At 38.8% G+C, this 22,132-nt stretch overlaps 1 protein-coding gene across 1 annotated transcript in view; it reads right to left on the reverse strand.

Annotated features, from left to right (window-relative positions):
- The window catches only part of FGD6 (FYVE, RhoGEF and PH domain containing 6), a 75,268-nt gene that overhangs the window by 20,893 nt on the left and 32,243 nt on the right, over nucleotides 1-22,132 (reverse strand). Inside the window, exons 4-12 of the mRNA XM_075748811.1 lie at nucleotides 21,309-21,376; nucleotides 21,186-21,216; nucleotides 11,891-12,042; nucleotides 10,895-11,051; nucleotides 9,581-9,668; nucleotides 4,171-4,221; nucleotides 1,094-1,152; nucleotides 910-981; nucleotides 335-403 (exon numbers count right to left, since the gene is read on the reverse strand). Coding sequence (XP_075604926.1) covers nucleotides 335-403; nucleotides 910-981; nucleotides 1,094-1,152; nucleotides 4,171-4,221; nucleotides 9,581-9,668; nucleotides 10,895-11,051; nucleotides 11,891-12,042; nucleotides 21,186-21,216; nucleotides 21,309-21,376 — 747 coding nt within the window. The remainder of the gene's footprint in view (nucleotides 1-334; nucleotides 404-909; nucleotides 982-1,093; nucleotides 1,153-4,170; nucleotides 4,222-9,580; nucleotides 9,669-10,894; nucleotides 11,052-11,890; nucleotides 12,043-21,185; nucleotides 21,217-21,308; nucleotides 21,377-22,132) is intronic.

The following is a 22,132-nucleotide window of genomic DNA, read 5'->3' on the forward strand; positions in this document are numbered from 1 at the left end:
AGTTGTAGGTTTTAAGATCTGGTAAGGTTAAGTGGGATGGAGTAACTGGTTTAGTTTTCCCACTACCACAGATAACGTGTTCTCATAAGAATGCTCAAATTTTAAATGAGCATTGTTCAAAACAGTACATTTTAGTGAGAAATGGTTTTCTATTAAAATTAGTGTATTTGCAACAGATGATCTCTCTGAATTAGAACTGAGCAAGTAGAACAGCAACTATTGGTCATTTTTTCCACTACCTGAAGTTACTAGTTACTTATGTTTGCAATGTAATGTTTCAGCCACTTAAAATTACACTAGTATTACGCACACAGCAACATACACAGCGTCTTACCAGAAAAAACATTCGTGGCTGCATGACCTTCCGGGACAGCTTCATCAGTGTTCCCTCTTTCAGAAAGACCTAGCAAATTAAAACAAGCAATTCAAAACCTAGCCTTACAAGGCACAAGTTGTACAAATGAGCTGACTTTTTCATCATCATTATCACTACTATTACACTTGAAGTGCTGCAGAAGTTTTGGGATTCAAGGTTCCCTTTCTAAGAAAGGCTGTACATCCTTACATTTCTCTGAAAGTGAGTATGAATGGCTGCATTACAGTTTTCCACGCTGCACTTGAAACCATGACAAATACAAGGTTAAGCTTCAGGGAAAAAAACCTGCCTGCAAGATTTGGCAAGGAATAATATTCTAAAAATCTTAAGTTTTCATCAGATAAATGTCTAATAAACAAACAAACAAAAAAGATACACATATGGAGAGACAGTATTCATTTGACTGTTAGAACCAAATAATTAAGCGATGGACCATTTTTCTTCTTGGTATATGTCAGCTTCAGTACTTGGCTTGCATGTCATCTGTGCTGCACTTCTACTGCAATCTGCTGAATGCCATCTGGAGGACCTACCCTTCCTGGCTGTACAATCTCATGGTGTCCATTTAAACTGTACTGAATCTGCATGAGTTTCTGAAAGTTATCCTACAGGGAGAAAAAGCAAAAGGTAAGTAATTGCCCTTGCATCCAAGATTTTATTTTTTTTTGAAAAAGTGAAAAAAAAGCTTTAATCAGCTTCATATGTCAAAATACTTACTCCCTGCTTCATGATGTCATTGGCATGGTTTGCAACTTCTATGACAACAGCAAGAGCATCTGAAGGATGAAGAAATTATGCTTTTGTTATACAGACTAGTTACCATTGGTATTATGTAAAGCACAGGTACAATATTGCCCTTCCACATCATGCCAAGATTGAAGGACCTGCATTCAGGAGTACTTCCCACAGATCCCAGAGTCTTCGGATTGTGGTTTAATAAGTGTGCCCTAGCAAGCCATTGCTTCAACCAACAGTGTCAATCATTTCTTACAGCTAATCAAAACAGTCCACAAGCAAAATTAAATTCTAGTTGCTCACACAAAGAATTACTTTAATTTCAATGTCTCAACTTAGAGCAGAAAAATTAACAACATTTTAACTGAGTCATATGCAGAGATTAAGTTTTTTTCCATTTTACACAACTGCCTCCAGCGTCAGTCATGGAAGACTACATAGAAAAATCTTTGCGATTTCTTTCGTCTGCCTTTAGTTTTGCTGCACCTAAAGATAACCATATAACGTTCAAATTTCTAAATTTCAAACTTTTAATACCAGAACAAAAAAAAAAATTCTCTGAAAGTTACCAAAGATAAGGGATTTTATTAAGTACTGATATTTAATAACTAGCAACTCAACTGTAGTACATGCTAAGGTGTAACTGCAGAAAGGGGTTACATAAAAAGATTATGTAAATTACTGAACAGCGAGTGTGAGACAGAACCCATCCAAGGATGTTATCCAAAAACCTGTAATTTACTTAAGTATGGGGGGAAAAAAAAAAAGATACTCATTTAATTGAAAGCTAGAACAACTACTGTGATAAAATATAGTCTCTAAAGCATTTATCACCTTCTGAGTAATTGAAGTGCAGTCAGGCACTCCAAATAAAGAAACTCCATTTGCTTAAAAGTCCAGTGAGAAGCCTACCAAACCAGGCAAAACCAAAGCCTTGGGGTTTTTTTCCCAGAGAATCATTGAAGTATTAGTACTGTAAAATGGATATATTTCCCTTATTGTTAAGTTCGTATTCAGAAAGAAAGCATGTAAAAACATACAGCTTTCTGAACTGAAAGGTTCAGAAGGTCATGAAGCCATGTAAGAAGCTAAACTGAGATGCTAACAAAAAGCTCCTCCTAAGTCAATCTGAGGAGAATTTTTGTTCACCAAGACAATGCAAGCACAGGAGTCAAACAGTTAAAAAGCACAGCACATATCTTAGATATAGATGTCACAATGTCAACTGAGCCTGCTGAAAAATAGCTGGTGGTCTCCTAGTAGGAAATGTTGGAGCTGCTCCAGCCAAAACACTCCCTAGCTCCCATGCACTTGAAAGACAATGAAGGGAAATTCAGCTAAATTCACAAAGGTAGGAATGAGTACCTGAATTTTGTGTTATACTTTCCTTCATCTATCAGCTATTATATGTGTTAAAAACTTAAAATTGTAGTCATTGACTTCAAGAAAGATTGAAAGATTAGAGAAAATTTGCTGGTTATTGGAAGGAAAGTTCCAGAATCTCAGGGCTACTTACACAGTCAAGACTAAATTAATCTAAACAGCAACACAAAATAATCTGTAGGGTCAAAGTCCATAAACAAAGTGGGTTTTGGCAGGGAAGAGCATTCTACTTCTTATATCATGTATTCAAATTAAGGTCATCAGGAAGAATTGTGTTGTTTGGGATGTTTTCCAAGAATACTAACCACAACCAAATCTAATCTTCCCCCCTCCCTGCAATTGAATTAACCAACTAAGCAAAGCCAGAACTAAGTTAAGCTTAGTTATCACAAGAAAGATCTTGGTGAGTAAAGATTAGATTTTCTTTTCTTACCCAAAGATAGACTATCAAACATGTCAAATGCATAAAATTAACACTGTTGTTGTTACAACTAAGCTTCTGCTTTTAGCTTTGACATGTGAAGGAAGAATACTGTGGAAGGTAGAACTACAAAAAAAAAACCCCATAGAAGCTGGAGAAATCACAAGAAAATGTAACGTAAAATATATATTTAAGTTGCTCACTTTTCAAGTGGTCAATTGTTTAATGTGCAGTGCAAGCATTAGTTTGTTCACAGCCATAAGAAATGCAAGACACAACTTTTATATCTCTTAAAGAGCCATCATTTAAAATATTTTTGGCTTATATTTTCAGTATATTCAAACAAGTATGCCTAAATATCCTAAGAAAGATATTTACTTATAAATTTTACAGTACTGTATCAGCAGACAAAGCAATAAGAAAGCAAACTTGGCTGAGTGCATTGAAGGCACTCATTTAGTGCAGTCCAATCAACTACATCTGCACAACCTTCCTAAAGGCAACGGGCTTGCACAAATGTCACTAAAGAGACTGAAATAAGTGACAGAGGCTCATGCAAATGAAATGGAAACATCGACTGGGAGTATTTTTAGTACTGCTGAGGTACACACATGGAAGAAGGAAGCAGTCTGAATGTGCATTGCATTGCTATACTCAAGCTAAACCAGCTTAATCCCAAACTACCATGAAATATGTAGTCCCGTCCCCTTCCATCAGCAGCCATTCCTTCTCATCTCCTCGTACCTCCCTTCCCCTCGCATGCAGGTAAACTGGTGGAAGTCGCTTGTGTTTGTGCAACTTGTGACAAGACAAACTGGAGAACTCCTCAGGTTAAATATAACCCAGAGCAACTCCTTGATCATGTTCACTCCTGCCACATGTCCGGGCACAAAGAGAGAGGAGGAGGCCAGAAAGGCTCATAGCTGGGGGAAAACAGCTGGTAGACCAGACTGCCTATCATCAAAGGTCTACAGGTGCAAGGACTGTCTCTTTCAATAACAGTGGCCAAAATATCTGCTTAAACTGCCTGTGGAAACTTCACTCTTATCTCTTGGTTTCAGCTCAAGGGTGAGCTGATACCACTGTCAGCTCCAAACTTTTTTGAAACACAAGTTTGCAATCTTTCAGTATCTCCGCTGAGAAGCTTAGAACTAAATAGAAAACATTTCTATTACTGGCTTAGCATTTTGCATGCATTTAAAATTTAGAAACATCATATGTACATAAGCTGTTATTTCTTTAAAGAGACATTTACCTTGAGTATCCCTATAGTCTGCAGATTCTTCTAAAAGATTCTTTAAATAATCTGTAGAAAGAAAAAAAATAGAAGTAGTTTTGTTAAAGAAATAAACAGCACCAGAAAGTAGAAAAAACCACCTTTTTCCTGGAAATCTGCTTTTCAGGCAGATCTATGCCACAAAGATCTACTACTTAATCATTAAATCTGTCAAACTAATAACAAAAGGAAAAGTAGCGTTTCAGTAATAAAAGTATATCATGATATCTTGCTCAGGAAAGAGAAGGTTATTAAGGCAGTGGCCTTCTCCAAAGATAAATGATATATTGTAAATATTATTCCAGAACAAAACAAGTAAGTGGAAAAATACGTACATACTTGCAATCATTTAGATTTAAGCTTGTGCAAACAAATTTGAAAATTACAGATATTTGTGTGAGCACCTAACTTGTCTAAGAAAAAAGGTAGTCCATTACAGAAGATCTGATTATGATTAACAGTTTTCAATAATAAAACTATTATACCCCCCCCAAATGTTCACATAGACATTTTTAGTTTTCAGTCATAAATTTAGTTCCTCAACCACGAGATGGCACCCTCAATCCATTAAAGCCTTGGTACTTCTAAAATCTATTTCACTTAGCTAAAATTAACTCCAAATGTATGACTATACAGAAAAGCATCCCCCTCGAGTTTCCATTCTCTGGTTGAGTGTCTAGTTCACCAAAAAGTACAATATCCTATCAAAGATTAATATATATCCTCAGTAAAAAGTCGAGCATCTATTCTCTATAAACTACAGCTCTGAACTGCTTAATATTGAAAGAAACCAAATCAGAAACTTTCAGAGACATATACGTGTTAGATTGATAACATCAACAAATACTGATTTATAATTACGTTTTAAATGAGGTATTAAGATTCTGGCAGATCTACTGAAAATTAATCATATGTGATGTAGCAAGCATTCAGTTTTAGCTTTGCAGTTGTACAAGTTTCATGTAGGAGTGAAATAATTCAACTCCCATATGCTTGCCCTACCCAAATTCATCCTTTTACTCAAGAAGGATCAGGAGCCAATTATTCCTGCCTTCATAAGATATCTTGCTTCGTGCATGCCCCTCTGAGACCGCTCAGTGTATTGTAATCTTTTCCTTATGCCAAAAGAAAAAAAAGGAGGGGAAATTATGAAACATGTTTCTGCAGTAGAAACGCTATGAAGAGTGAGAAACCTTGTCACAGTTAATGAAAGCTTTGAGAAAAACAGAACTACGGGAAGAGAAATATTTGGTGGTGAAATACTACTTTTTGGCAAAGACCTATGGGAGGATCCAAGAGAGAAGCATGAAGAGCAGGTTGGGGTGAAGCAGAAGGAACTGCTGGGGTCTCCTGCAGGGAAGCAGGGAAGAAGCACTGGGAGGTCTGGCTGGCTGGGCTGCGGAACACCCACAGCTTTCTGCTCTCCTCAGAGCTTTGTCTGATCATTCATTAACAGGTACCAGTCAACACGTGATCTTTTAAGACAAGTCTGACATGGCACCAAAACCTCTCCAGCTACTCTCCATAAATATTGCATCCTTCATGTCCCTCAAGATCTTGTGCCCTAGTAGCTACCAGACATTCCAGTGCAACACTGTGCCACGCTGCCCAGGCAGAGCACTCTTGGGAGACCACCATAAACTAAACAAATTAAAGCTTTACAGTTGCAACTCAATCTTAATCTGGGCCAGCAGGAAGGACGCCAGTAGGAACCTCCCAGAACAAAGAACGAGTCCCTACAGCGTACAGAGAAACACCAGCTTCTTAAAGCTGCCAACCACACACCCACCTCTACAGGCTGGGAACGAGAGGTGAGGTGGGTATAATTTACTCATCTGCAAATGTACTGCTGGCACTCTAAGAAACTGTCCCTAATACATGGAGGCATCCAATTTAATATCCAAAGTAATTGCACTAGAAACTTAAATCCAGAGACGTAACATGGGAAAAATATGTTTCTTGGTATATTCATACTTTATGACACATTCCCCAAAACAATGACACTTCATATAAGTCAAAAACATTTTTGAATAGGTATATTCTAGCATTTTATATCATCTAATCAGTGAATAGAAGAGGGAAAATTAGAGATTTTAACACAACTGCCTTCCTTTTTAAATACAGAATTTTAAATGAAGGCAACTTTTGCACTACAAAAATGAAGCAGCCAATAAAACTTGCAACTGTAAAATACTGAAAGTGATAAATACATAATTTTCATCTTAATACTCTCTACGTATATCTGGTAAGTGGACCTCAGTTCATAACTAAAACTCAGCTCCAGGGAAGCACAGATATTTTTGGTCTCTTCTGTGAATAGACACTGGAAATTCTGTGCTTGCAACAACATTCTGGAGGTACTGGCTTATACTATACTGACAAGAGGATTTCACAGACATGAATAACATTACAGTAAAAATTTAGCAAAAATATTCCTAGATAAAATAAATACACAAGTCAAACATTAAGGTGGAATGGTATCTGCTGTCTTTGCCAAAATTTTTCCCCTCTGAAATGTACTTTAGTTGTTCAGACTAGGAAGACCTTAAGCATACCTTTAGAAAGGCAGACTTAGAAATTAAAATTCATAACTCTGCTAGATACTCCAAAACACAACAAAAATCAACACAAAAGCACACAAGTACTGCTTCTGTGAGGAACAAAATTGCCGTATGCCTTGCTTCTACCTGACAGCAGCCAGCAATTCTCTCTTCCTTCTTGCTGGGGGGCAGCAACTATAGCCTCTCCTGCTAAAAATTCTCTTCTGCTTCATTAACTACTTTTTGTCTCAGGTTGTCTAATTTAATTACGTTAAACTCAAAGCAATCGTTCCTCAACACGTAATTGGCCTCAAGTCTGACAACTCTATTTCCAACTTGCAAAGGAGCAGTGTGCTCAAAGGCTTATTTCTAAATCCCCCTCAGCCTCCACTCACTATATACCAGTTAAGGATAATAAAAGATTCTCTCTCTGCAAACCTTATCTTCAGAAAAAAAGGAGAGAGGCTTATCCCACGACAACAAAGACCCTGTTCATATTGTAGAGTCTCAAGTCATCTACTCAAATCAGAGGTTTTTGGGAGGAGAGGATCACCTCCCCTTCATTTCTATTAGAAATCAGAGGCCTCTAATTAACCTCCCAAAAAACCCATCTGATATTTGCTGCACAGAGCTCAGGGCCAGTATGTGGAGAAGTGGAAGTTCACTTGCTGGACTGGAAAAGCTGTAAAATTAAAACAGAAACACAGCTCAGCTGTGCCTCTCCTTGGCTGATTTATGAGTCCACCTGCTCCTGCTTTTGTTAGCGTAAAAGTAACTCCACTTCAAAGCACAGCCACAATCTTGTGATGTGACCATGTAGCAGCAGGTTACCAGTACAAAGCTGTCCCACTGACACAGAACATCTAAATAGGAAGAAATCCCTGCTGACTCAACCCTAGCAGCTTCGTTTCCTGGATTATTTTCGCTCCCCTGCTCTTTCCTGCTGCCCCCTCATCCCTTGCCCAGAGATCCCCCCCCTCCCTGGTTTTCGGCTGGACTAGCTGCTGCATCACTGCATCTCACCCACTGCAACAAGAGATCCAAATATTTTATGTGTCCTCCAAAGGTTTTGCAGCACATGTTTATATAGAGATTGCTCAATATTATGCAGAGCTGCTGGAAGGTAACAGAGCAGATGGGTCATCCACAGAGATACGGAAGAGTGAGAAGAATCTCAAGGAAAACAGAAATGCATGACAGATTGAACAGACTGAAAATACAACAGATCCCAAATAACACTCCCCAGCCCCAGCATAACTAAATTCTTATTCTGACCTCTTTTATTGCTCCAACAGAACAAGAGACAATTACTTTCCTAAATCAGCAGCCAGCATTGCAATCCCATTACCGTCAGTAGTATTTGCATTTGCAGGTGTATTTAAAGCTGGGCAGCCACAGTAAGGTCTGCAGACTGCGGACACCCACAGCAACACTCATCAGCCACAAAATGAGTTTTTTCAGGTCTAAAACAGCCTGTTCCAGCCACAATGATAGTTAATGGTCATGACGAATTCCTCTTCAACATCTGAGTTTCGTTTCAGTGCCATTCACCCCTGACATCTCTCAGTTTGCTATATATATTGACAAAGGCATTTACTCCATCCTGATCCTCTGTTCAACCTTTTTAATTAAAACCTTTGAACTTATCCAAAGCTCCACTGATTTTGGAGTGTATAACAAGCCTATACCATGCCCTAAGTCAGCATTTAAAATAAAGCAGCTCCCCAAATGCCATTTTATGGTTTGATTTCATCAATTAAGGGTCACTAAGATTTTCCCCTAGGAAGTAGTCCATTTAGTAAGGGCTTTTCACCCTTTTTTCAACACCTGTGACTTTAATGAGATGATCAAAATGAAAATAGTCAAGGTTAATAACTTGGTAACTGCTGTATAACGCTTAAGTCTGTATCTCCCATAGCATCACTAGTCTAAGTACTTGCTGGGGAAATGCCAATAAGCTGCTACAGAGCCAAAAATAAAGGTCACAGAGCATTCTATTTTGCAGTTACTACATAAACAGAGGCTATTTTTAAATTGCTCATCAAGAAGCAATGGCTTTCAAAAACAATGCCTTAAGTATTTCCAAATCCTTACAGGAGCCATCCCCCCTTCTTACAACAAACACATCTCAAAATACTTCACAAAGGAGGCCTCTATCGTTGCCCTCCTTTTACAGAAAAGAAAGCACTGCATCATGGACATGACTTGCTCAAGGTCACCCAAACATGTCAGTGCTAGAGCAGGGTATAGAGCCCAGATTTCCTAACCCCAAGCCAGCTCTTCAGCCTCCAATGCCCCTGTAACAAGTCTTAAGCACTTAATGGTAACAAACACTAAAAACATGCATTTTGCCTTTAAAAGAGAATGGATTTTACAGACAAAACACCTGGATGGGGGAGAAATGGCTACTTGCAGAAGTTCACAGTTGCAGAGACATCTCTCTCTTCCTTCTCCTAGTCCCAATTTTCCATACTTTTTCCTTCGTAAAAACAAACAAAAAACAGTCCCCAAAAACCAAAACCCAAAGCAAAACAGGAGCATTCCAATCCTCTAAGGAAATTATGGGCTTCTATTACCACAAAACCACCACAGGTTTCATGTTTTCCAAGTGCTGCTGAACGTACCGTCAGAGAACACATCGCAGCACTGGGAATATTAGCACCTCGCTTGTGTATCTTACTGTAATCAATATTAACAAAGAAAGCCTCTAAACCCATGCCATGTTTTTAAAAAAGCTTCACGTATCTGAAGTCAGATAAACATGTTTTACAGATACAAGCACCTGAAAACAAGTTTCCTGGGACGTGTGAAGACTGGCTTCGTAAGCCTGTAAAAGAGCTTGACTGTACCTGTCAACAGGAGCCTGTATTGGGGAATCCTCTGAACTGGCTTGAGCAGATAGTGCTTGAGGGCCAGACTAGCACAGCGAGGGCTCATCTGAAAGAAACACCCAAAATAAGTAATGATTCCGTGGTAGTCAAGGGTTCCAACAAAAGAAAACAACTACTGATTACATCGGATAAGCTTTATCTTGAAAAGATGAGACTACTTAAGTGTTACACTGCACCACAGAGCAAGAATTTCCCTGTTTGGGAGATTGTATGCAAAATTAATCATGAGTTAACAGGCATTGGTAAGCACTCATGCTCTCTGTGGATTCAAAACAGGTGCTTTTGCTTAAAAGGACAAGAGGTGAAGCTTTCCAGAAATAAAGGAAACACCAGTGTCAAGGGCAACTGCTCCTTTGTAATCGCTGTCAACACCCATTAGGCAGAAAGGCAGAGAAGACAGCAGTGCTCACTGCAGAAGTTTTAATTAATCCGCACCTCTAAAAGACCAGGCAGAATTAAAAGATCCATGCTTCAAAATGTTAATTAGCTTGAGTTTGCATTCATAATAATACGCATCTGTCCTTAAAAAGGCCTCTTATCTCCTTCCTGCATTTGCTGACAGTACCTCAAGTTCTTCCTTTGCCCACTGTAAGTAGCCTTTTGATCCACGTAAGCAAACAGAGCAGGGATTACCCAAGGGGAAGCCCACCTAATAGGAGGTAAACTCACAGTTTGAGTGGATCATGTTTCTAGGGAGCTTGCACCTCTTCTCTGATTTGTTTTAAAGGGAATTATGTAAAAATCTGGCAATGCTCTTAAGAGAAATGAATCATCTTTCATCTGATTGCTGCATGTGCTGAGTTTGAAACTTCCAGAAATATGCAGATCAGAAAATTCACTTTTTTATGTTTCCAACTGAAATGAAACACCATTCCCATGAGTAAGCTACTGCCCTATGATGTGGTAGAGAAATCAACCTGGTTAAAATAGGACAGTTAATCAGTGCATAGTATGACCAGGAGATTAAACTAAAAAAAAGCAGCTAGTGATTTTGTTAATGTCTTTCATATAATTTGTAGCAAGTGCTGAATTTTCTGAAAATCAAGTTTCTTTATCATATCTCACAGTGGTAGCCAAAATCTGAATTTACTTCTTTCCACTTCCACCCTACTAAGTCTCAAGCCAAGATTTTGCAGGGAAAAAAAAAAGAAAAAAGAAGGAAAAAAACCAACCCACAACACCAAATTGGAAGATGGTATCTAAAGCCTTATGGAAGACCACAACGGCTGAAAAGCCATAAAATAGGGTATTTCTTACAAAAGACTATAGTACCTCAAAGTCTTTGACTACTGATGCAAAACCTGCATTCTTCTTACACTGTTCATCTAACAGTGCAACATTTTTATCAAATTCTTTGATGTAGGTTGAATACATTTTTAAATAGGGACCCTTTTTCACAAATATATCGGCAATTCTCTGATGTTCGAGCCTAGAAACAAGAACAGAGCAATTAGAAAGAGCTCAAAAGAGCGTATATCTTAACTCTACAGCAAAACATCAATCTTTTTCACTGTAAGATGTGCCATGTTATGTTCTGAACAAAAAGCTTAAAGTCCAGCAGACAGGCATCCATCTCAGTAACTACTCTGAAAAATCTTACCAGGCACACTTCCATCTAACACTAGTCTTAGATCACAACCACTGGATACACAGTCTGCTTAAAATGGTCTTGAAATATTTGTACACCTTAATACAAGCCGGACTTCTGATGAGACGTATCTTCAAACTTCAAGACGTGGTCTCCATCCCGTAATAGGAAGATGGGATTACAGTCTTTACCCATTTCAGTGCCTTTGTCAGTATGCTTCATATAGCTGATTTAGATCCACCCACCAGTGTAATTGAGAATGGACTTCAGTGGGACTGCAACTGTCAATCTGTACTGTGTCTGGTTAGTAGATCTCAACTGCCTTTAAAAGGCACACCAATCTTCAGGACAGTCCTCCTTTTCCACTAATGAAATCAGTTCATTTATCATGCCCGTGCAGGGACCAGAACTTTCAATTAAAAATGAAATTTTAAATTTAAAAAAGTGTGATTGCTAAAATCATGTGTTGACATGCCTTCTGGACCTTTCTGGATGCATCTGATGGCAAAAAGTACATCTAAACAGAAAATTATCTCCTGTACTTTCAAAGTCAATTCTGTCATTTAAGGAGGCACATGAAACACAAACGAGAGTCAAACTGTGGTCACGTGGAGTCACGTAAGCCCCACAGATAAATTTCAACAACATCAAAGGAGTAGTATCCCTTTATTGATAGTCACCAGTGAGATAACCGCTCTTCCAGTTCCCTCAGGAGGTCCCGATTGAGTTCGTACAGCTGAGGTAGGTAGTACAGGATCTGATTCAGGATTCTGTCCTCAACCACTGGCTTTCCAAGCTGCCTAGAGGCATGTGCCACAGCGTCCCGGAAATCCTGCCAGAGTACAAAGAGGACAGAAACCCCCCTTCCCATGAGCGAGCAGCCTTCAAAGCACCAACACAGACAAGCATTTTCTCTGCAGACATTCCAGGCGCTGCTCCCTATTACCGAAGGCAAGGCGGGTACCATCTGGGTTATGTTTCTCTGCAGCTTCAACTTACTCCCCTGGGACTGCCTTAATCCCTTTGGTTTGATGCTGGAGCTTTACTTTCTTGCTCCTGTATGCCTACTATAGAAGTTGTTCATTACTTTTATAACACGCCCTTAAGAAACGTGCTGGTACTACATACGAGGAAACTGAGAGGGGGAAAGCTTCTATCTGCAAAGGCACTGATAGCCTTGAGTACCTTCTTGCTAAAATTTGGGTCAAAACCCAAAAATGTTATATCAGCTAATACAATCATAATATCTTATTTTAAAATCATACTAGTTTCCATAAGTCATCTACAAATGTCCTTTCGGAAGACGTGCCTCGGATTAAAAGGTAGCATCACAAAGTTACTATATGTAGCAGCTCTTCTATATACAGGAAAATTAACAGCTAACAAAAATATATTGTAAGAACACATAGGGACCATGAGATTTCAACTGTTAATAATGGTCAAAAACGACATTGGTGCCTTCAAAACATTTACAGGGAGGAGGAAAACTCCACCTACACTTGAAGGATCATCTTGTAGCATTTTTATGCTATAACAAGCTCCCAAGACGACAGAGGTGAGGCTTATTGGTCCTCATTAAACTATTTAGAATTAAAATCTTGGCCCCACACAAGTCAGTATGGCCAGGATTGCATCCATAATAAAACTTAGCATCCATTAGGTGAGGTATTTTCCCTAAACACATGTAAACACAATTTTCAGAAAAGGTTGGCAATGTAGCATTTCATTTGAAAAATAATACTGTCTGAACTGACAAAAATGAAAATTCAAATTAGGTGGTGTGCTGTATTATCATCTCTCACTTGAATTTGGGCAGCAGCAGAAAAAAGACAATCTGTAACAGCTCTTTTTAAGTTTGTGGTCTGCTGAAACCTGATAATGCGTGCATGATCTATATGTGGCCTGAAAATGTGACCAATGTGTTCCTAAGTACAATGATGAGTTACATTTTAAATGTGCTTGGGGTCCACACCTGCCTTTGAAAATCTGTAAGGTTCTCACATTGAAAAAAAAACCCACAAAAAACCAACACAAAACCAAAAAGAAACAGAGGGATGAGGAGAAAGAAAAATTAAGCCCCCTCCTTCCCACTCCCCAGGTCTACTACTACAGGTCTTAACAGCTATCTCATCAGTCCAGCATCTGGCACTATTTAGGGTCTCTCAAACTTAAGTCTCAACTTTCCCTTGCCCTGTCTCCTCATTACATCAGCTCTGACGGCAGCGTGAGCTCCAGACACACTTTCTTGCTTTGTGACCCTCTGGGTCATGAAGGCTGTGACTGGGCAGAGTTATGACAAGAAACTGAAAGGAGATACAGGACGATGGCTGTGATGGGGGAAGGCTGAGAACTAAATGCAAGGGAGTTAAAAAACAGATGGCGTTATTCATATGGAAATGTTCTGTTTTACATCCTCTGTGCAGACTAGTGACACATAGGTTAACTACCAGCTGCATCTTATGGGTTTTCCTGACCCTAGGGCATTGCTTAACACTGAAATGATACATGGAATTACAATGGCAAAAGCTCAAATGAGGCATTCTGGAGAGCTTCATGCAAAATGCATCATCATATTATGATAATATTCTCTACACTACCCCCCAATCACATGCACACACAATAATATACTCTATGTACTTTGCTATGGGATGAAACAAGAATTTTGTCTGAATGTTAAAAGGCTATTTGCACGATGAAAAGCAAAGCAGTTTTCTCTGTAGTGTAATCAACAACCCAGGCTTTTCCCTGACCAAACAATAAAAGGAGAGCAGGGAGCCAGGTTTAAGTACCAGAAGATAAGACAGGAATGTCATTTGTAGTTAAGAGCATTTATTTAACTTCTAGATATAGCATTCAAAGAGTCTGCAGGATGTTTTCCAAATACAGATTTGGTTTTTTGACTGGCTTGATCCAAAGTCCATCAGGCTTTGGATCACACCATGAAAGACTCCATCATTAAAACAGCCAACCAAAACTTTGTTTCATCACTCCCTCCGTCCCCCTCCACAACCGAGTAAACAGAGGAAGCCCTACAGAGAGGAAACGCAGGGAAGAAAGATAATGTGAAGCTTTCAAATGATGCAAACCAGCCTGCTAAACAACAAAAGAGCTAAACTTCAATGCTCTTCTTTTGCTTTTTTTTTTTTTTTAATTATCAAGTCTTCACTACAGAAGCAGTACAATGCATTTGTTACTGTAATCATTTTAAGATTTATTTTTAACCTGGCAGTGGGTGTGAAGTAACTGTCATGCCAAGTTCATCTTGAGATAAACTTAAGAGTTGAAGGCAGAGAGCACATGCCTGAGGAGTGGGGGGTAGGAAAAGTCAAACAAATGTAACAAGGTTGGAGTTAACAGTGTTTACACTTGGAGGTACTGGCCTTCTGAGAAAGTAATTTCTTATCCAAAAGGACAAAAGACAGAATAGGTCTGGTTTAATGACCAAATATAAAATATGTTAACCTAGAAAGTAAACCCTGAAATTTCACTCCGAAGGGCAGAAGGTATTCGGACAACTGAATATACTTTTTATACAAGTAGGTGAATGACTTAGAGATTAGAAATTGCAGTAATAGTAATTTCATGCACCAGAACCTAATTCCTTCTAAAACTAAATCCATTCACTGCTAAATAAAAACAGAACTGCTGTTGCAAATAACATACACATTGCTCTGATATCTATATATACCTGCACGAAGTGATTCATGTTACAAACATATTTAGCATATAGTACTACATAACACTGCTTTCAGCAGTCTGTTCAATCACCTGAGTTGTCCTAGAAATTATTCTGTTTGAAGCAATGTAGCAATCCCTTACAGTGAATTTTAAAGACAGAGATTTATAATTTAAAATGAGCCTTTCAAATATTACAATCTTACTCATAAAAAACCCACCCCAAACAACTTGCCATGCTTTGGAATTAATGTGCGTATTTCACTGAAAAACACCATTTGCCACTTTAGACAAAAGTTTTGTATGCTGCACAACAGAAAACAGAAGATTATGCTAGTTATACTGAATCATCCCAGCTTCTAAGCAGGATAATTTTTCCTTTCAGAAGCAGAGAGGCTATTGTACACTTTCTGAAGTGCTGGTTTACAGTTTACTGGTCCAATAGTAATCTTCTGATACCACTTTCTGCTGCTTAGACAAAGGCAATTGTCTTCACACAGCTACTTTAAGAGGATGGCACTCATCACTGTCCCTGGAAAGCTCATTCTTTTCAAGCCAGAAACAGTCTCAGTCTATACTAAACTGAGACAGGATCCCACTGGATACTTCTCTATATCAAAATCTAGTTTAGGCAGTTTTAAAGGCTTCTGATACAGCCTGTATATCCTGGGCTGCATCAAAAGAAGCATGACCAGCAGGTTGAGGGAGGGGATTCTTCCCCTCTACTCCACTCTTGTGAGACCCCACCTGGAGTGCTGCGTCCAGCTCTGGGGGCCCCAGTACAGGAGAGACATGGAGCTGTTGGAGCGAGTCCAGAGGAGGGCCACAAAGATGACCAGAGGGCTGGAGCACCTCTCCTATGAAGACAGGCTGAGAGAGCTGGGGTTGTTCAGGCTGGGGAAGAGAAGGCTCAGGGGAGACCTCATAGCAGCCTTCCAGCACCTAAAGGGGGCTTACAAGAAAGCTGGAGGGGGATGTTTTACAGTGACATGTAGTGACAGGACAAAGTAATGGCCTTAAGCTGAAGGAGGGTAGATTTAGATTAGATATAAGGAAGAAATTCTTTGCTGTTAGAGTGGTGACGCACGGGAACAGGTTTCCCAGAGAAGTTGTGGATGCCCCCTCCCTGGAAGTGTTCAAGGCCAGGTTGGATGGGGCTTGGGGCAATGTGGTCTGGTGGAGGGTGTCCCTGCCCATGGCAGGGGGGTTGGAGCTAGATGACCTATAAAGGTCCCTTCCAACCCAAACCAGTCTATGATTCTATATTGTTGCTGAATTACTGCTTGATAAGACATTCCCAACTTGAAAATGTTTAGATAATTTTATTTATTGTATTAGTATACAATCCTCCTAGAGCTGTTCAGCTTTTAAACAACATTTGAAGAGGATACCACCATCACTGCTTTTGTTTCCTCCCGCCCCTCCTTCAACGCAGCTTCCTTAAATAAGCAAAGGGCAGTGATATCTGAAATAATTCCGACCATGTTGTGAATCATCTGTGATCAGCCCACGCACTTCCCCTCTGCAAAGGCCCTGACTCACAGTCCCTTTCAGTTCTCTCCACCAGAGGATTCCCAGCACACCACGAAGCAACCTGCCCACATCAGTCTAGGGAGCAAAGGAACAAGTTTAGTTGTAAACCAAAATAGGTACTGACCAGACTAAACCCTCGCTCACCTGCTGACCAGGTTAAGAGCACCTTGAGGTATCTAATAGCTGAATGAAGATAATTTCAAATGGGTGAAATTAAAATTTCTTGTAAATTTAACTGGAAGAGAAAGAACTACATGATCTAAACGTGGTCACGTATTTTACTCCTAAGGCTTCAACCAATATTCATCTTGGATCTGTTCTCCTAGAACATACCAGCAGCAAAGCAAAAACAAGCCATAATCCCTTCCGCTGAGGTACAACTCCCAGCTAAATACACCTGCAGATAGCTCAAATATCAGTTTAATTTAAGGAAAAAAATATATTTGCGCTTGGACGATTTTCAAGGAATACACACACATCCTACGCGAGGGAGGAGGGAAGGGGAGGAAGTTTCACGCTCTGGGGAACAGCCAGGCTGCTGTATGTGACAAACTGTAAACATGACTGCTACAGAAGATTTCACAAATACACTATTCAAAATATAAATAGGCAGTCTGAAGTAGAGTTATATTAGCCATAGACTGTTAAGTTAAACTATAGCAGTGATTGTCAATGAAGACCATGAGTATGAGCAGTGGATCATGACATTTTCAAAAATATGAGATTGTCTCTGGAAAGCTGTCAAGAAGTTTCACACCTTTTTCTCAGGTAGTAAAATAAGTCTTTAACAACATAATATAGTTCATTTTTTACAATAATCAATGATATAACTGTGGCATATTCCCAGAATGTTATTTCAAGGAATAGGCTGGGTAGATGACCAATGTTTCCTTCCAAACCCAAACTATTTCATTAGCCTTTTTAATAAGATGACTACAGCTGCAATTCATTATCAAATGCCTCAATCAGCAATTTAAAAACACTTAGTAGACTAAAAAATTAGCAACATATTCGCCACAGACTGGTCAAATATTAAAGTTTTACAGTTGGCAAAAGAGGAGTTGGAGGTTGAGAGCATTTTTCACAGCCAAACAGTAGGTCAGTTGTAAGCCAGGAGCAGAGGTCAGGACTTCCTTTGCTCCAAAAGCCATAGCTATTTTATTCCTCAATATGCCTAGTACATTCTCTTTCCAAGTCTACTATGAATTATTTTTCATAACGTTTGGCTACAATATATAAAAAGTCTAAGTTTACTATATACATAGTTTTAATATATATATATAATTTTGCAAATGTCTTCTGAAAATGGAAACATATTAAAACAGAATTTCCCACTGAAAAGTGCCTCTGGAAGGATACACAATAGGGGAAAAAAAAAAGTTTGACTTCTTATCTGCCTTCTCCAATAAGAGGCTGATCCTGTGGCTGCAGAAAAGTTACAGGTGCCTCCTGACAACCTCCTACTTGCTCTCAGAGTCCTAATAAGGATAGAACTGGGGTGTAAGTCAGAAGCACAGATCTAAAGGCTCATGCAAAAGCCTGCAAGCCTAAGGTTTTCTTTATTCACATAGCACAAAGTCACATATTAAGCCCTGCAGTGGAAGGAGCCATCCCCCAAAAAGCATGTTCCTCAGCTGGACTAGAAACCTCACTGCCCATACCATAGCAGGAGGGGGAAAACGAAATCAAAAAGGATGTAAAGACAAAAAAGAGTGGTGGCTTTTGGCAAAATAACAAAATCAGGAACAAAAAAGTACAAAAGAAATCACAGCAAATAAGCCAGGCAGCTTGCCCTTACAGCAACAGGGTGCTGCTGAGGGGGTCCTCTCACTTGTGCAAAGCAAACCATTTCCAAAAAATCCCACAACAAAGAGGTACAAATGGCACGCTCCTGCCTTACTCCTTTTCCAGGAACACCGGGTGTTTATTGGGCACAAAGCACCTCAGACAGCGGTGACAAGCTTACTTGTTTCTGCCACTTATGTTTTACATCCAATTCTCGGTTCCTTTTATTCCTGCAAGTGCCCTTAGGGAAGAAATAGCACTTCTTGCATCTTCTCAACCCTTGTTTATTCTCTGGAAGCCATACATGAACCATCTCACAAAGATACATGCAGATGAGCCAGTTTGAATTAAGCCCCTCTGTTTCCATGAGTTTCTAACAGCATTTTACTGGAATCTCATCCTCTAAAAGAGCATTGTAACAGTTAACAGAAATACAGAGAATTCAAGATTACATCTAATGTTTGATTCCTCCAGCAACCCCATTCGCCAAGTATGTTTGAGAACGTGCCAGCGTGCAGTCAGTTAAGTCCCTTATCTCTGCTATGACCGGCTTATTTCATATTCTAGAAGTGTCCCCAAGTGTTTATCATTTTCTAGAGAATTTTTGTAGTCTGTCTTCAACAGAAGCAGTCACGTGTACTTAACAAGCACGACAGTGTCCAAACAGGCAGGCACTCTGATATCTTGGAAGAGTTGCTCCACCTAACTTGACTTTGTCAATACAAAAGAAAAAAATGCTAAAACCAAATATTCACTGGTACTTGTAACCAATTTGCAACCACATTCCCACCTTCTCAACTGCTTTAGATTCTACTTCAAATGCTCTAAGCAGTAGCAACTTAAAAACCTCTTTCTTGCATCAACAGTCCAGTTCCCTGGCTGTACTAAGAGCAATGAGCTGCATTAACTGCCACTGGTAAGACAGGCTGAGAAGAATACTGTTAATTTCAGATCATCACTAAATGGACTTAGTCACTAAATTTCAAGTATTTACTCTTTGGAAAACCACTGATAAAGTGTTCAGAATGTGTAATGGAGCCTCACCTGACCAGCCAAATCTTTACTAAGGGTAAAACAGCCCAGCCTGCGGAAAACGTAAGTTTTAATTCCAGAAATCTGTCAGAGGTTGCTTCACTGGCAGTTGGAACCTGGACACTGAAGCTAGTAAGCCAAAGTGGTTCAGTGCACATGAAATCAAAAGGATAGTTTTATCAACATTTAAATAGTATCTGTAAGAAAGATATGATTAAATGAACAGATTTAATAATGTCTGTGACGAACATATGCAAATCCTCAGGCATACCACTCTGTAGACATAAAAAAAATGTGTTTCTGCAACCTTTATCAGATACGGCAATTTTTATGTAATGAAGAATGCAAGTGCACAGAGCCTGAAAACTGGTGCCCACTCTGACGAGGACACTCACCAAGGCTCACGCTGCAGGCACACGGACAAGTTGAGGACAAGGTATTTCCTGGACTCCTAGCCTAGCATCGTCTCTGTTAGACCAAGGTGAATACATGTTGATTGTTATTGCTGGGCAACAAAAACATTTCTAATGGTTTGTATTTGGCAGCTAGAAACTAGCATAGTGTCATGAACAGAGCTGCGAGTTATCCATTAAAACAAAGCAAAAAGCATCCTACAGCACTGCACATTTACACTGTGCAGACAACCTTAAGTTTATCCCAGAAACTTCCTAATCTCCCTACTATTTTCCCTCTCCCACATTCTTCCTCCGCCTGCCTGCATCCTCCTCACCAATGGCCTTTCCTTCCAGTACTGCATGTGTTACCTGAAGAATGGTACACTGAAAAGTGGAAACACCTTTAAGACAAGTTATATGCCTGAAAAAAATGATAATTAAAAATCATATAGCTTAAAACTTGTCTATGCTCATTAGGACAATTCTCTTCCTTTAACCAGTACTGAAGCTTGAGTTCTGTACTAGAAACCATGTTGAATATAAATTATACATTGGCCACAACTGCCTGATCCAGCTTTTAAAAACCAAGCTTAAACAGAATAAGAAAATCAATTACTAAAATGGAAGGCAAAAGAGGAATCAGCTAGTGGTGTGGTAAGTTTTTTGTTTCCTGAAAGACCTCTGTATTACAGGACTGTATATATCCGTCTGTAAGAGCCTTTGTTCCCAGTTTCACAGAACATGCTTCTCAAGAGACCGAGATAGACCAATGCATCTGTTTGCAATATAACCACTTCTATTGCCCAAGGAAAAAAATATCACTATGCTTGCACTTAATAGAGTGACAAAATGGTACAAACACATATCACTTAGAAGTCAACAAAAAACACATAAAACAGAGCTAAAGAAAGCTAAATTCTTCATTAATTTATTGTTATCACCTTCAACACAGCATGTTTAACAGATGACTGGTCCGCATAAGCCTAGCATTAATACTTAACCCTTGCTGTGGACAACACATTGCATGCACTACAATCACAGCTGTTATCAGAAAGCAAGCATCTGTCAAATAATTGCAGCCCAAAAAAATATGCTACCATGGTGATAGATGCACTGTTAGAGCTAATTAGTTAGATTACCTAAAGAATGTGTATTTTTCTATACCATTTCTAAAGGTAAATTGTTCCTGCCTCTTCCCACTACTTTAAAAGTTATTCTAATCAAAGATTTATTTTGGTTGCTATGGTACAAGCTGGCTTATAAATATGATGATGATTAACATAAATGGATATTTTCATGCCATTTTCAATATTCAAGCAATACCCCCACTCAGCTGGAAGACTGCATACATTAATTAAGGAGATGCAGAAGGAACCACCAAAATATTTGTCCATTATATAAAATCCAAAACTTTAAAGTTCTGCATAGATTAATTTTTATATTTTGAACATGTAAACACAGCAGAAAAAAGTCACATTCACTACAATAAAGGCTAAACATAGAACTTTAACAGATTAAACAAACAGAAGAGGAAACTTTTTTTTCCAGTACTTACAATGTGTAAGAGCTTTAGCACATCCACAAACCTATCAGAAAAGCAAGAAAAAGCAAATAATTATATTTTAATAGCCCAATTAAATTAAATTGACTAGCTATTAAGTTTAGCACTGACACTTACACTTTCTCTGAGCTCATGATCTCCTTGGCAATATGGTAAACCTTTGTTTTCTTTCCAGCTGCCTTACTCTGCAAATAAAATTATATGTTATACTATGCACCTACTAAAACTGTTGTAGACATAATTTCCGGCTACTAGTTCCTCAAATCCAATGTAATTATACAATAGTTATTTCTAATAAAAACATTTTATACTGCTTTGAAATCTTCTGGCTCTTCAGGATCTGTGAGAGAATCAATTTAGCTTGTAGCTGGAAACAACAACATCAGCTAAGAGTAGTTTTTATAACACTATCAGTCTTTCTGTTTAATTATTACAGGAAACACTGAAGCCCATAATGAATGAAGCTCTAGCAAATGACAACTATTGTTTAGCAAAACTAGTAAAGCACAGATAATGTTTCTATATTATTTGATTTTTTTTTCTGATTAATACAGCAACAGTAATATTTGCAGTAAATTCAAATGGGTTTCAGGAACATCTTAAAAGAAATACACATTTTCTCTACTGAAAAAGAAGATGAAAGGAGAAAAAAAAAATCACACTGAAAAGTCAGCTTCTGACAATCTACTAAAGGAGCTGCTGGAATACATAGCAACCGTACTGCGAAGACGTAGAAGTGTGAGCCTCAACATCTACCTGAGACACTGTGGAGATGATGTTGCGTTTTATGTATATGCGTTTGGCTTCCAAAAAATCAATGCTACTGTTCAACATCAGATAGAAGGAACAGGTATAGCAAAGCAAAAGAGGGTAGGTGTCAGGATGCAAATGTGTTTTCTACACAGTGTAACTCCCATGTACAATTTTCCTCAGATAAAACA

Source organism: Balearica regulorum, chromosome 1 (assembly GCF_011004875.1).
Source record: "Balearica regulorum gibbericeps isolate bBalReg1 chromosome 1, bBalReg1.pri, whole genome shotgun sequence".
Classification (NCBI taxonomy): domain Eukaryota; kingdom Metazoa; phylum Chordata; class Aves; order Gruiformes; family Gruidae; genus Balearica; species Balearica regulorum.